This window comes from Cetorhinus maximus, chromosome 31, assembly GCF_964194155.1.
Source record: "Cetorhinus maximus chromosome 31, sCetMax3.hap1.1, whole genome shotgun sequence".
Lineage (NCBI taxonomy): Eukaryota > Metazoa > Chordata > Chondrichthyes > Lamniformes > Cetorhinidae > Cetorhinus > Cetorhinus maximus.
The window spans coordinates 6,627,860-6,640,359 of NC_135909.1; the positions used below are offsets into that span (position 1 = coordinate 6,627,860).

The following is a 12,500-nucleotide window of genomic DNA, read 5'->3' on the forward strand; positions in this document are numbered from 1 at the left end:
CCCTCCCAGCCACTTTCACCACCAATCGGGAAAGGCAGCCAGGGCCACCACTGTTGGGGTGGGGGGAAGGGGAGGGGGTGGTCAGGGGAACCTCTCGACAGAATGGCATTTGGCTGTAGCACCAACCACCCCCCCGCCACCCCCACCCCCTCCTACCCAGGCAGGCAGGGAGGGCCCGCAGGCCTGACAGGGATTGGATGGGTTGAACCCATGGGCGGCCATCGAGACAAGACAATCACCCAGTAAACCCAATCGGGAATTCGGGAGGAAGGTCTTTACCCGGGGGAGTGGGGAGAACGTGAGAGAGGGAGCGGGTGAGGTGAATAGTGTCGGCACATTTAAGGGGGAGGCTGGATAAACGCGCGAGGGAGAAGGGAATGGACGGACATGTTATGAGGGAGGGATGAGAAAGGAAGGGGTTGTGCGGAGACTAAACACTGACATGAACTTGCTGGCCTGTTCCCAAGCTGTAAATCTGATGTAATTCCACCTAAATTGTCTTTCCCAGCATCTCGATATCCTTTTTCTCTGGAATGGAGGCACGGACTGTGCCTCAATGGCTGCCATTTATGTGCTGCCCCAGCCCTCGACTCACCTCTTCCTCTCCTTTCCCTTCCCTATCCGGCCACGCGCTCCCATCAAAGCTGCTGACCTGCCCCCGAATGTCGCTGATGGTTACCACCCTCCCCCCCCACCCCCACCCAGGCCTCCCTCAGGCACCGTCTCCCACCCCCTCCGAACTTGCCACCATCACCCCCTCCGCCCGCCTCGTCCTTGCAAACCAGCATTCCACCCCCCCTAACGTCCGGCGGTCCCCTCCGAAGCCCTCGAATGCGTTTGTCACCGTCCCGAATCCGTGCTCATCTCTCCACAGGCCCGAGGCCTTCCAGTCAGGCTTCTGCCCCCACTGTGGTACAAAGATGGCCTTCCTCAAAGCCACAAGTGGCCTCCAGTGCGACCACGACAGAGGCAAACTTGCCCTCCTCGCCCTTTCCCTCGGTTTGACCCCCGCCTTCCTCTCCCCCAACGCCTCTCCACGGTCGCCCAGCTGGGCCGGGCTGCTCTCACCCGGCTCCGTTCTTGCCGATCTAGCCGCAGCCAGAATATCGCCTCGAGTGGCTTCTCTTCCTGCTGCCCCGCTCCATTACCTCTGGCTTCTCCCGAGGATCGTGCCCACCCCCCCCACCTCTGCTGCCCCTGCCTCGGTGAGGTCGGGCATCAGACTCCAGTGTGTGCGCCAGCGCTACCCCACCACCACTTCTCCCGCCTCCTCCCCCTGTTGCTAAGTTACCGGCCTGCTCATCCCGACGCCCCGTTTTTACTACCGGCTGAGGCAGAAATTCCCTCCGGTTCGATGTTGGGAAAATACAAACTCCGTCCCCTCTGCGACCGGCCCCCTCATGCCCTCTCCCGAGGTGCCTGAGGCTGAGCCGGGCCATTTGCCCACCTGGATCTCGTGGGTTGACCCCAGGGCGAGCTCCTGGCCGCAAATATCACCGCTAATATCGCCGATTTCCACCGCCGTGGCGTCGCCCGGCCCCTGCCCCCCGCCCCAGCTGATCGGCTGCCGAAACCCTCATCCACGGGCCGGCCTCCGATACTTGACCGCTCCAGCATTTGGCTGGTCATGCTTCCCGCCTTCCGCCCTCCCTCAGCCCAAGGTGGCCTGGAACTCTGCCTGCCCCGTGTCCTGACTCACGCCCAAGTCCAGTGCCCCCCGCACCCCCACACAGTGGTCACTGACCTACATTGGCCCTCGGTCCCAGCAACGCTTTGATGTTAAATGTCCTCCAATGGCGTCACCCCACCCAACACACACACACCCCCACCCCACCCCAGCCCCATTCACCGTTACCCCCTCCAGCCCTAACCTCTGCGCTACTCCAATTCTGGCCTCTCAAGCGTCCTCGGTTTCCATCGCTCCGCCATTGGCGGCCATACCGTTGGCGCTTTGGGAATTCCCTCCCTTAGCCTTTCCGCCTTCTCCTTAAAAAGCCCTTAAAAACCTCAGGGCCGGAATTTTACCCTTGGTGGGTGGGCGCGATTGCCCACCGCAACCCCCCTCTCCCACGCCAATTAAGGCCTGCCCAGCGTGAAACGCGCCCTCCCATTGGCCTGGGAAGGGCGGGGGCAGGGGGCCTGTTGGCTGCCTGGTCCAATGGCGACTGGGCGGCCGGTTTAAAGATAGCCCAGGCAGCTCCCTCGAAGGCTGCCAGGGAGGAACATCTCTTCTGCGCTGTGAACGCCGAAGCGATGGCATCAAGCCGCGGCCGGAGATGCCCAGGCGGGAGGGGCAGGTCGGGCGGGCACTCGGCCTCCCCGGTTTTCGGACGAGTGCCCTCGCGGGCCTCCTGGAAGAGGCGGCTGCCAGGAGGGGCACCCTTGCCCCCGGAGGTGCGAGGAGGGGGGCCACCGCCACCTCAGGAAGAGGGCACGGGAGGAGGTGGCAGCGCAGGTCAGCAGCCACGATGCTGTGCGGCGCACAATGGGCGCCGTGCCACAGGAGGTTCAACGGCCTGCTGCGCTCAGGAAAGGGTGAGTGCCCTGTTGGCGTGGGTCGGTGTGGTGAAGTGTTAAGGGCTGTCCGCCCCCACCGTGGGGCTCAGGGATGCCAGAGTCTGAGTGCCAACTGTCAGTGATGCCGGAGCGGGCCAAAGGGGGCGAGCCCTGGCTGCTTGGACTTGCGGCTCGAGGGCCACAACTCAGCTGTGCCTGGCGAGGTGTTCCTCAGCTGGGGTTGGCCAGGCTGCAATGGCGCTGCGGGGTAGAGAGTGGACCAATCAATGCGCCTCTGTCCTTCCAGGAGAAGACAAGCCATAGCCAATCAGAGAGGGCACGGACAAGTGGAGCCCCACCACCCTCCCCTGGCAAGACCTCCTAACCCTTTCCAGATTCGAGCAGGACACCTTGGAGCTGGCGAGGTGCCACCCACCTCGGTCAACCGGGCGTGGAGAGGCTGGGGTGTCAGACCAAGGTAAGAGTGCAGCGCACAGAGGTGAGAGTTTCAGATCGTGCAAACACTCTTCATTGATGGGAGCCTCAAAGCTGGAGACCCCATTGACCATTGAAAGACGATGGTACCTTGATGCAGATCTCCATTGTCTCACCCGGGTGCCTGGCATGCACAGTGACAGTGTGGTGACTTTAACTAATGGCATGTCCTTCTTCTCCCTTAGATTCTCCGGCACACACGCACTCTCTGGACCCCGAAGGACCACCCCTGATGCCAGAGGACACCCAGGCTTCATCTGCACCTACGCGTCACACCCACACTCTAAACCAGGCACCAGTGCAGATACCAGCACCTCGGTGGGCATTAGATCAGGGGCTAGAATGTTGGTGCACAGCGGTGAGGGCACTTCACACTCGCTTGAGGTGCAGGCGGAGGCAGTGAGTGCCCAGGGCACCGGCAGTCGGAGGACGGCTGGAGACTGGGACGATGCTGAGTCAAAGGCAGATGATGAGCCTCTGGAGTCGTCCATTAGGCAGCAGATGCTGGATGTCCAGCGGGATATGTGGGAGGATCTGGCGGAGATCCATGAGGGTCTGGGTGCCTTGGTCTCTGTTGTAGAGGAGTCCCTGCGGAGCGTGAGCACTGTATTGACCCTCATGGCTGAGCACACTGCCTCCTCCATTGAGAGAGTGGCGACTCTCATGGAGAGGCAGCTCCAGGGACAGAATGAAGGGTTCCTGGGGTTGCGCTTGGACCTGCAAACCCTCACACAGGCACCTCAGGTGGTCAGTGCCAGTGTGGGAGATGGATGAGGCACCCAGTATCCCAGCTAGGTGCCTGTTCATCAATGGCGAGCAGGGAGGTCCAGAGCGACCTCACGTTGGTACATGAGCTGCTTGTTGTCTCTGTGGGCTCCTCTCAGGGCGCTCTGGATGAGGGCAGCAGCTCCTCCGCCCCTCCACCAGTGATCATGGCATCTGATGAGGCTGCGATGACCAGGGAGATGCCAGCCATGGTACTGGCCGCTCCCTCCCAGGCAGGGCCAGCACAGGCTCCATTGGCCAGAGGACGCCCGCCAAGGTCATCAAGACCAACAAGACACCAGAGTGAGCAGACTGTCTGCAATGGCGCTGCCAGCGAGGGGGGCACCAAGATATGGCACTCACAAACGTAAGTTTAAGACAACATGAGTGCAAGAGGGACTGGTCACGGGTGATCTTCTGTTGTGTGATGTTTTGTTTATGTTTACGGGTCTGGGAATGAAAACCAGAGAAGGTGATGCTAATTTTTTTGGATTGTCAAAATGAGATAAATTTTGTTTCTGTCCTAATGGCCTGAGTGTGCTTCACCTTTATATTTTTCTGGTGCAGGGTACTCCAGTCTGTAATGCCGGATGTAAATAGCTCTAAACTTTATTGCGCAGCACTAAATGGACTTTGGGTTCAAAGGAAAGGGTCATTTCAGACATTTGGGATGGAGGCAGCAGCCCTGGCGTGAGGTGGAAGTGAATCTTTGGCAGCCTAGCTGAAGGAGCGTTGGGTCAAGGTGTCCCTGGTGTCCCTGCCTCCCTGGAGGTTACTGAGATCTGCCTCCACCCCCTCAGTGTTCTCCTCCCCGTGCTCCTCTTCTGACTCACTACTGAACTCATCCTCTGTGGCCTGTGGAGCTGCGTCAAGATCCTCTTCCTCACTCGCCCATTAACACAGTCTGGGCCTCACTCCCCCATTAACACAGTCTGGGCCTCACTCTCCCGTTAACACAGTCTGGGCCTCACTCTCTCATTAACACAGTCTGGGCCTCACTCCCCCTCTAACACAGTCTGGGCCTCACTCCCCCGTTAACACAGTCTGGGCCTCACTCCCCCTCTAACACAGTCTGGGCCTCACTCCCCCTCTAACACAGTCTGGGCCTCACTCCCCCGTTAACACAGTCTGGGCCTCACTCCCCCTCTAACACAGTCTGGGCCTCACTCCCCCGTTAACACAGTCTGGGCCTCACTCCCCCTCTAACACAGTCTGGGCCTCACTCCCCCTCTAACACAGTCTGGGCCTCACTCTCTCATTAACACAGTCTGGGCCTCACTCCCCCTCTAACACAGTCTGGGCCTCACTCCCCCGTTAACACAGTCTGGGCCTCACTCCCCCTCTAACACAGTCTGGGCCTCACTCCCCCTCTAACACAGTCTGGGCCTCACTCCCCCTCTAACACAGTCTGGGCCTCACTCCCCCGTTAACACAGTCTGGGCCTCACTCCCCCTCTAACACAGTCTGGGCCTCACTCCCCCATTAACACAGTCTGGGCCTCACTCCCCCATTAACACAGTCTGGGCCACACTCCCCCTCTAACACAGTCTGGGCCTCACTCCCCCATTAACACAGTCTAGGCCTCACTCTCCCGTTAACACAGTTTGGGCCTCACTCCCCTGTGAACACAGTCTGGGCCTCACTCCCCCTCTAACACAGTCTGGGCCTCACTCCCCCTCTAACACAGTCTGGGCCTCACTCCCCCGTTAACACAGTCTGGGCCTCACTCCCCCGTTAACACAGTCTGGGCCTCACTCCCCCGTTAACACAGTCTGGGCCTCACTCCCCCTCTAACACAGTCTGGGCCACACTCCCCCTCTAACACAGTCTGGGCCTCACTCCCCCATTAACACAGTCTAGGCCTCACTCTCCCGTTAACACAGTTTGGGCCTCACTCCCCTGTGAACACAGTCTGGGCCTCACTCCCCCTCTAACACAGTCTGGGCCTCACTCCCCCTCTAACACAGTCTGGGCCTCACTCCCCCGTTAACACAGTCTGGGCCTCACTCCCCCGTTAACACAGTCTGGGCCTCACTCCCCCGTTAACACAGTCTGGGCCTCACTCCCCCTCTAACACAGTCTGGGCCTCACTCCCCCTCTAACACAGTCTAGGCCTCACTCTCCCGTTAACACAGTCTGGGCCTCACTCCCCTGTGAACACAGTCTGGGCCTCACTCCCCCTCTAACACAGTCTGGGCCTCACTCCCCCGTTAACACAGTCTGGGCCTCACTCCCCCGTTAACACAGTCTGGGCCTCACTCCCCCTCTAACACAGTCTGGGCCTCACTCCCCCATTAACACAGTCTGGGCCTCACTCCCCCGTTAACACAGTCTGGGCCTCACTCCCCCACTAACACAGTCTGGGCCTCACTCCCCCTCTAACACAGTCTGGGCCTCACTCCCCCGTTAACACAGTCTGGGCCTCACTCCCCCTCTAACACAGTCTGGGCCTCACTCCCCCTCTAACACAGTCTGGGCCTCACTCCCCTGTTAACACAGTCTGGGCCTCACTCCCCCGTTAACACAGTCTGGGCCTCACTCCCCCTCTAACACAGTCTGGGCCTCACTCCCCCATTAACTCAGTCTGGGCCTCACTCCCCCGTTAACACAGTCTGGGCCTCACTCTCCCGTTAACACAGTCTGGGCCTCACTCCCCCGTTAACACAGTCTGGGCCTCACTCCCCCACTAACACAGTCTGGGCCTCACTCCCCTGTTAACACAGTCTGGGCCTCACTCCCCCTCTAACACAGTCTGGGCCTCACTCCCCCTCTAACACAGTCTGGGCCTCACTCCCCCTCTAACACAGTCTGGGCCTCACTCCCCCTCTAACACAGTCTGGGCCTCACTCCCCTGTTAACACAGTCTGGGCCTCACTCCCCCTCTAACACAGTCTGGGCCTCACTCCCCCTCTAACACAGTCTGGGCCTCACTCCCCCTCTAACACAGTCTGGGCCTCACTGTCCTGTTAACACAGTCTGGGCCTCACTCCCCCGTTAACACAGTCTGGGCCTCACTCCCCCATTATCACAGTCTGGGCCTCACTCCCCCGCCCCCCCGGACCTCATTCCCCTGTATATTACTAAATAGTCGCTAGATCCTCTCCTTCCCCAATGTTTGCTGTTTTCTCACAAGGATCCTGCCTTGCTCAGAAGGTTCCAGACAATTGCCTTGCACAATAGTAATTCAATTCTTTTTCTGTTCCTGTTTCAGCTGGTTCTTCCGGAATATTCCATCCACGGTCTGTTCTGTGTAATGTTCATGTGTGCGGGGGAGTGGGTGACACTTGGCCTGAACATCCCCCTGCTATTCTATCATCTATGGAGGTGAGTTGCTGGACGCAGGTTTTAAACTTGGCAGTTAACTGTTCCCTGGTGCATTCTCCATGGCAATGCCTCTACCAATCAGAGCCCACTTACGAACCAATCAGCACTCTCTTCTCATGCAGTATAAATTGTTGTTCCCTTTACAATTGACATTCTTGCCAATCTGTCCTGATGAGTACAAGATAAAAAGCTTCAACAAGATGTCACTTTTTCCAGCAATACTCAAGTTCTGTACTACCAAACAACAATTTATACTGCATAAGAAAAGGGGTACTGATGAGCTGGCAAGTCAGCCTTGATTGGTCGAGATGTTGCCACGGCAAACGCACCGAGGAGCTATTGTCCCCCAGGCTTTTGTTTGTTCAAAAAAATACATGATGCCTGGACATGTTCCTTTTGCATGCATGTATGAATATATGTAGCTCCTAGCATGTGTAAGTGAGCCACATTGCGAGCCCAACCGATAATCCTGAATTGGTTGTTACTGTAATTCTGAGCACACTCGGGATTGTTCGGCAGGTGCTGTCCAACTGTGGAATCACATCTAACGTTAGACATTATGTTGTGAGTTTTCCAAGCACAGGCTGGTTGTATTCGGTCTGCCTGTTATGAACAGTCATTGGGGCGTATCGCCTAAGGACTAAGGACATCACACCGGCACTGAAATCCACATAACCACATTACTCATTTGTGTGGTCGGCAGAACGCCCTTTTGGCTTGACGGCAGCACCTTGGTCCGTGGCGAATACCACTCATGTTCCCACTGCAGCATGAAACAGCTGGCTTCACCTGTTGCTCAGATTCCTTCACCTTCGTGAAGACTACGCGTGGCCTGCATATCGACAGCAATGACCAGTCCGTGTGTTAGAAGCAGTTCAGAGAAGGATTACAAGACTGAAACCAGGAATGGATGGGTTGTCTTATGAGGAAAGGTTGGACAGGTTAGGCTTGTGTCTGCTGGAGTTTAGGAGAGTGAGAGGCGACTTAATTGAAACATTTAAGATCCTGAGGGGTCTTGACAGGGTGGATGTGGAGAGGATGTTTCCTCTTGTGGGAGAATCTAGAGCTAGGGGGGGTCGCTGTTTAAAAATAAGGGGTCGCCCATTGAAGACGGAGATGGGGAGAAATTTTTTCTCTCTGAGGATTGTGAGTCTTTGGAACTTTCTTCCTCAAAAGGCGGTGGAAGCAGAGACTTGGATTATTTTTAAGGCAGAGGTGGATGGATTCTTGGTAAGCAAGGGGGTGATGAGTTATCGGGGGTAGGCGGGATGCAGATTTCAGGTCACAATCAGATCAGCCATGACCTTATTGAATGGCGGAACAGGCTCGAGGGGCCGAATGGCCTTCTCCTGCTCCTTGTTCGTGTGTGCCCGTTTAGACAGTGCGGGCCTATTCACTAACGTGCCGATCGGGGAAGCCAGAGACAGTTGCTGTGCGTCCTGTTATCATGGCAATCCAGACACGCGGCCATCGTCTGTATTCATTGAACCGACGAGTTTAGCAACTCGTGCAGTTGAGTTCAGCGTTAACAGCGCCACATAGGCCCAAATAGATGGTGTTGCCGTGGGAACCCCTCGAGGCCCAGCTCCTGTCCACATTTTCATCGTGTTTTCGATGGAATGACCCCTAACCTCCTACTTCTTGCCCATTTCCGACGTGTGGATGAGGCGTTTGCTATATCCACACGCACGTAATGAATGTCCGGACAGACCTTAACAGGCTCTGTCCTGCACTCATATTCACCTTTCAAACGGAGCAGTCAAATAAACCCCCTGTCCTCGACGTGCTGGTTGAGATACCTGCCCGGGGCCTTCTCTAGCACTGTCTACCTCCAGCCCACTGTCGCTGGTCAATATACGCATTGGGGGTTCCTGTAGCTCCACACGCTACAAGACTGACCTTACCTTCAATCGCGTCAGTAAGGCCCGAGCCATTTGCTCACCGGGCAAGTTTGATACTGAAATAGGCCATGTCCAAGGACGGGATATTGGCTACCCTGCTCACGCCATGCTCGCTGTGCACTGCACAAACTCACGAATGGGACCGGGGCTCCGACTCTCGAACCTGAAAAGTGCCCAGTCTGCCTCAGGTTGCCAGGCAATGGGTAAGGCCTCACGAACATTCGAGCTACAGGCGAAGCTGCCTGTTACTTTGCAGTGGCCACGCGGGCGCTGTTTCCCATTACCGGGACGCTGCCGTCAAGTCGAAGAGGTGTTCTTGCCTGTCACGCAAGCGAGCGATGTGGGAAATGGCTTTCAGTGCCGGGGTGATGCCAGGTATGTAGGTCGTACGGTCCAACAACTGGTGGATCGTATCAAACGGCATGTCCCTGCCGCGTGTTCGCAATAGGCAAGTTACTGACTATACTCAGTCATTCCGAGCTTGCAAATCTCAGAAAATAGTCTCCAACGTTAGATGTGATTCTGCGATCGGACAGCACTTACTGAACAATCCCGAGTGCGCCAGGAATTACTCTGACAACCAATTTAAGATTATCAGTCGGGCTCACAGTGTGGCCCACTTACACTTGCTAGAAGCTACATATATTCATGCCCAGGGAACCTGTACTCTGCAGGCAAAAGGAACATGCTCAGGAATAAACAAAAGCCTGGGGAATGGTAGTTCCTGGGTGCATTCTCCATGGCAATGCCTGCACCAATCAGAGCTAACTTGCCAACCAACCAGCACTTCATCTCATGCAATATGAGGAGTATTTCCCTTTGAAAATTGGTATTCTTGACTTTGTCCTGATGAGTGCAAGACAAAAAGCCTTCAGCACTACTCAAATTCTGTACCACCAAGCAACTAAGATTAAAGATCCCTCTAAACAGTCCCCGTTAAACACTCCCAGGACAGTTACAGCACAGGGCTAGATACAGAGTAAAGCTCTCTCTACACTGTCCCCATCAAACACTCCCTGGACAGGTACAGCACGGGGTTAGACACAGAGTAAAGCTCCCTCTACACTGTCCCCATCAAACAGTCCCAGGACAGGTACAGCACAGGGCTAGATACAGAGTAAAGCTCTCTCTACACTGTCCCCATCAAACACTCCCTGGACAGGTACAGCACGGGGTTAAATACAGAGTAAAGCTCCCTCTACACTGTCCCCATCAAACAGTCCCAGGACAGGTACAGCACGGGGTTAGATACAGAGTAAAGCTCCCTCTACACTGTCCCCATCAAACACTCCCAGGGCAGCTACAGCACGGGGTTAGATACAGAGTAAAGCTCCCTCTACACTGTCCCCATCAAACCCTCGTGGTGCGGACTGCATGCTCAGTGGAGCTCAGCCTGCAGCTACCCGCCCTTGTTCTAACCTGAACCCAGGGAAACAGTGGGTGAGTTCCAGTGGTTTGGGCTGTGAAGCTTTGTGAAGATGAACCCCAGCCCTCTCCGCGCACAGGATCCAGTCTGTTAATCGGTTGCAGCATCTCCTGTCGCCCTGTTATTGCTCTGTTTATGGTGATTGTTTGGTGTGTTTAATTGTGGTTGGGTATTCCCGTAAACCAGTCCTCTGGCCCTGACTCTGTCTCTCTCTCTCTCTCTGCAGGTATTTCCACCGCCCCGCTGATGGGTCAGAGTTACTGTACGACCCAGCCTCGGTAATGAGTGCCGAAATCCTGAACTATTACCAGAAAGAATCGTGGTGCAAACTCTGCTTCTATCTCATCTCCTTCTTCTACTACCTGTACAGGTAAGAGTGAGGGACCCACTCACGCTCAGAGGCTGTGGGGCGAGGTGGGGATGGTGTGGCAGGCTGTCGGCAGACAATCGCAAGGCGTGGCAACTCAGAATTGGACCTGGCTCAAAATCAGCAACTGAGAGAGGAATAAGGAGAGATTATTGCTGCTGCTGGAGAACTGACCCCATCACTTAATGCCAGTTTCCTCCATCTCTCCTCCCCTGCCTCTCTCTCTCTGCCATTCTCTCTCTCTCTCTCTCTGTCTGGCTCTCTGTCTCTCTGTCTGTCTGTCTCTCTGTCTCTATCTGTCTCTCTCTCTCTGTCTCTGCCTCTCTCTCTCTGTCTGTCTCTCTTTGTCTCTCTCTCTGTCTCTCTCTGCCTCTCCCTCTCTCTCTCTCTCTCTCTGCCTGGCTCTCTCTCTCTGTCTGTCTCTCTGTCTCTGTCTCTCTCTCTCTCATTGCCTCACTCTCTCTCTCTCACTCTCTCTCTGTCTCTCAGTGTCTATCTCTTTTTGAGAGTGTGTGAGTGTCTATGTGTGTATGTGAGTGTGTATGTGTGTGTGCATGTGTGCACATATGTGAGTGTGTGCATGCACATGAGTGTGTCTGCATGAGGGTGGATGCGTGCGTGAGCTTTTTTCATCCTTTCATGAGATGTGGGCGTCGCTGGCTGGGCCCAGCATTTATTTCCCATCCCTAGTTGCCCCTTGAGAAGGTGGGGGTGAGCCGCCTTCTTGAGCCGCTGCAGTCCCTGTGGTGTAGGTACACCCACGGCGCTATTAGGGAGGGAGTTCCAGGATTTTGACCCAGTGACAGTGAAGGAACGGCCGATATATTTCCAAGTCAGGATGGTGAGTGACTTGGAGTGGAGCTCCCAGGTGGTGGTGTTCCCATGTGTCTGCTGCCCTTGTCCTTCTAGATGGTAGAGGTCGCAGGTTTGGAAGGTGCTGTCGAAGGAGCCTTGGTGAGTTGCTGCAGTGCATCTTGTAGATGGTACACACACTGCTGCTACTGTGGTATGTTAAAAGGACAGAGTTAAAGGCTCTGTTTCTGAATGCACATAGCATTCGTAACAAAACAGATGAAGTGACAGATCAAACAGAAATAAATGTGCATGATCTGATAGCCATTACAGAGACATGGCTGCAGGATGACAAAGACTGGGACCTGGATATTCAAGGGTACATGACATTTAGGAAGGACAAGAATCTAGGAAAAGGTGGAGGGGTAGCTCTGTTAGTAAAGGATGTCATTGGTACAATAGAGAGAAATGACCTTAGTTCTAATGATGTAGATAATGAACCAGTTTGGGTAGAGATAAGAAATAGTAAAGGTAGCAAGTCACTTATGGGAGTAGTTTATAGGTCTCCTAACAGTAAGCACACTGTAGGATGGGGCGTACAGGAAGAAATAATGGGGGCTTGTCAGAAAGGTATGGCAATGTCATGGGTGATTTTAATCTACATATAGATTGTATGAATCAGCTTGGCAAAGATAGCCTGGAAGATGAGCTCATAGAGAGTTTTTGGGACAGTTTCTTAGAGCAACACGTTCTAGAGCCAACCAGAGAGCAGGCTATTCCTGATCTGGTAATGTGCAACGAGAGAGGATTAATTAGTGACCTCATAGTAAAGGCGCCCCTTGGTAGCAGTGGTGATAGCATGACTGAAATTCGCATTCAGTTCGAGGGAGAGAAAGGTGGGTCTAAGACTAGTGTTTTGAACTTATAAAGGGCA

At 55.1% G+C, this 12,500-nt stretch overlaps 1 protein-coding gene across 1 annotated transcript in view; it reads left to right on the plus strand.

Moving 5' to 3' along the window:
* Window positions 1-2,253: 2,253 nt before the first annotated feature.
* Window positions 2,254-12,500, plus strand: part of LOC144670206 (protein cornichon homolog 2-like) — a 31,657-nt gene continuing 21,410 nt past the window's right edge. The window contains exons 1-3 of the mRNA XM_078532692.1: window positions 2,254-2,394; window positions 6,890-7,080; window positions 10,634-10,777. Of these exons, the coding sequence (XP_078388818.1) occupies window positions 2,254-2,394; window positions 6,890-7,080; window positions 10,634-10,777 (476 nt within the window). The remainder of the gene's footprint in view (window positions 2,395-6,889; window positions 7,081-10,633; window positions 10,778-12,500) is intronic.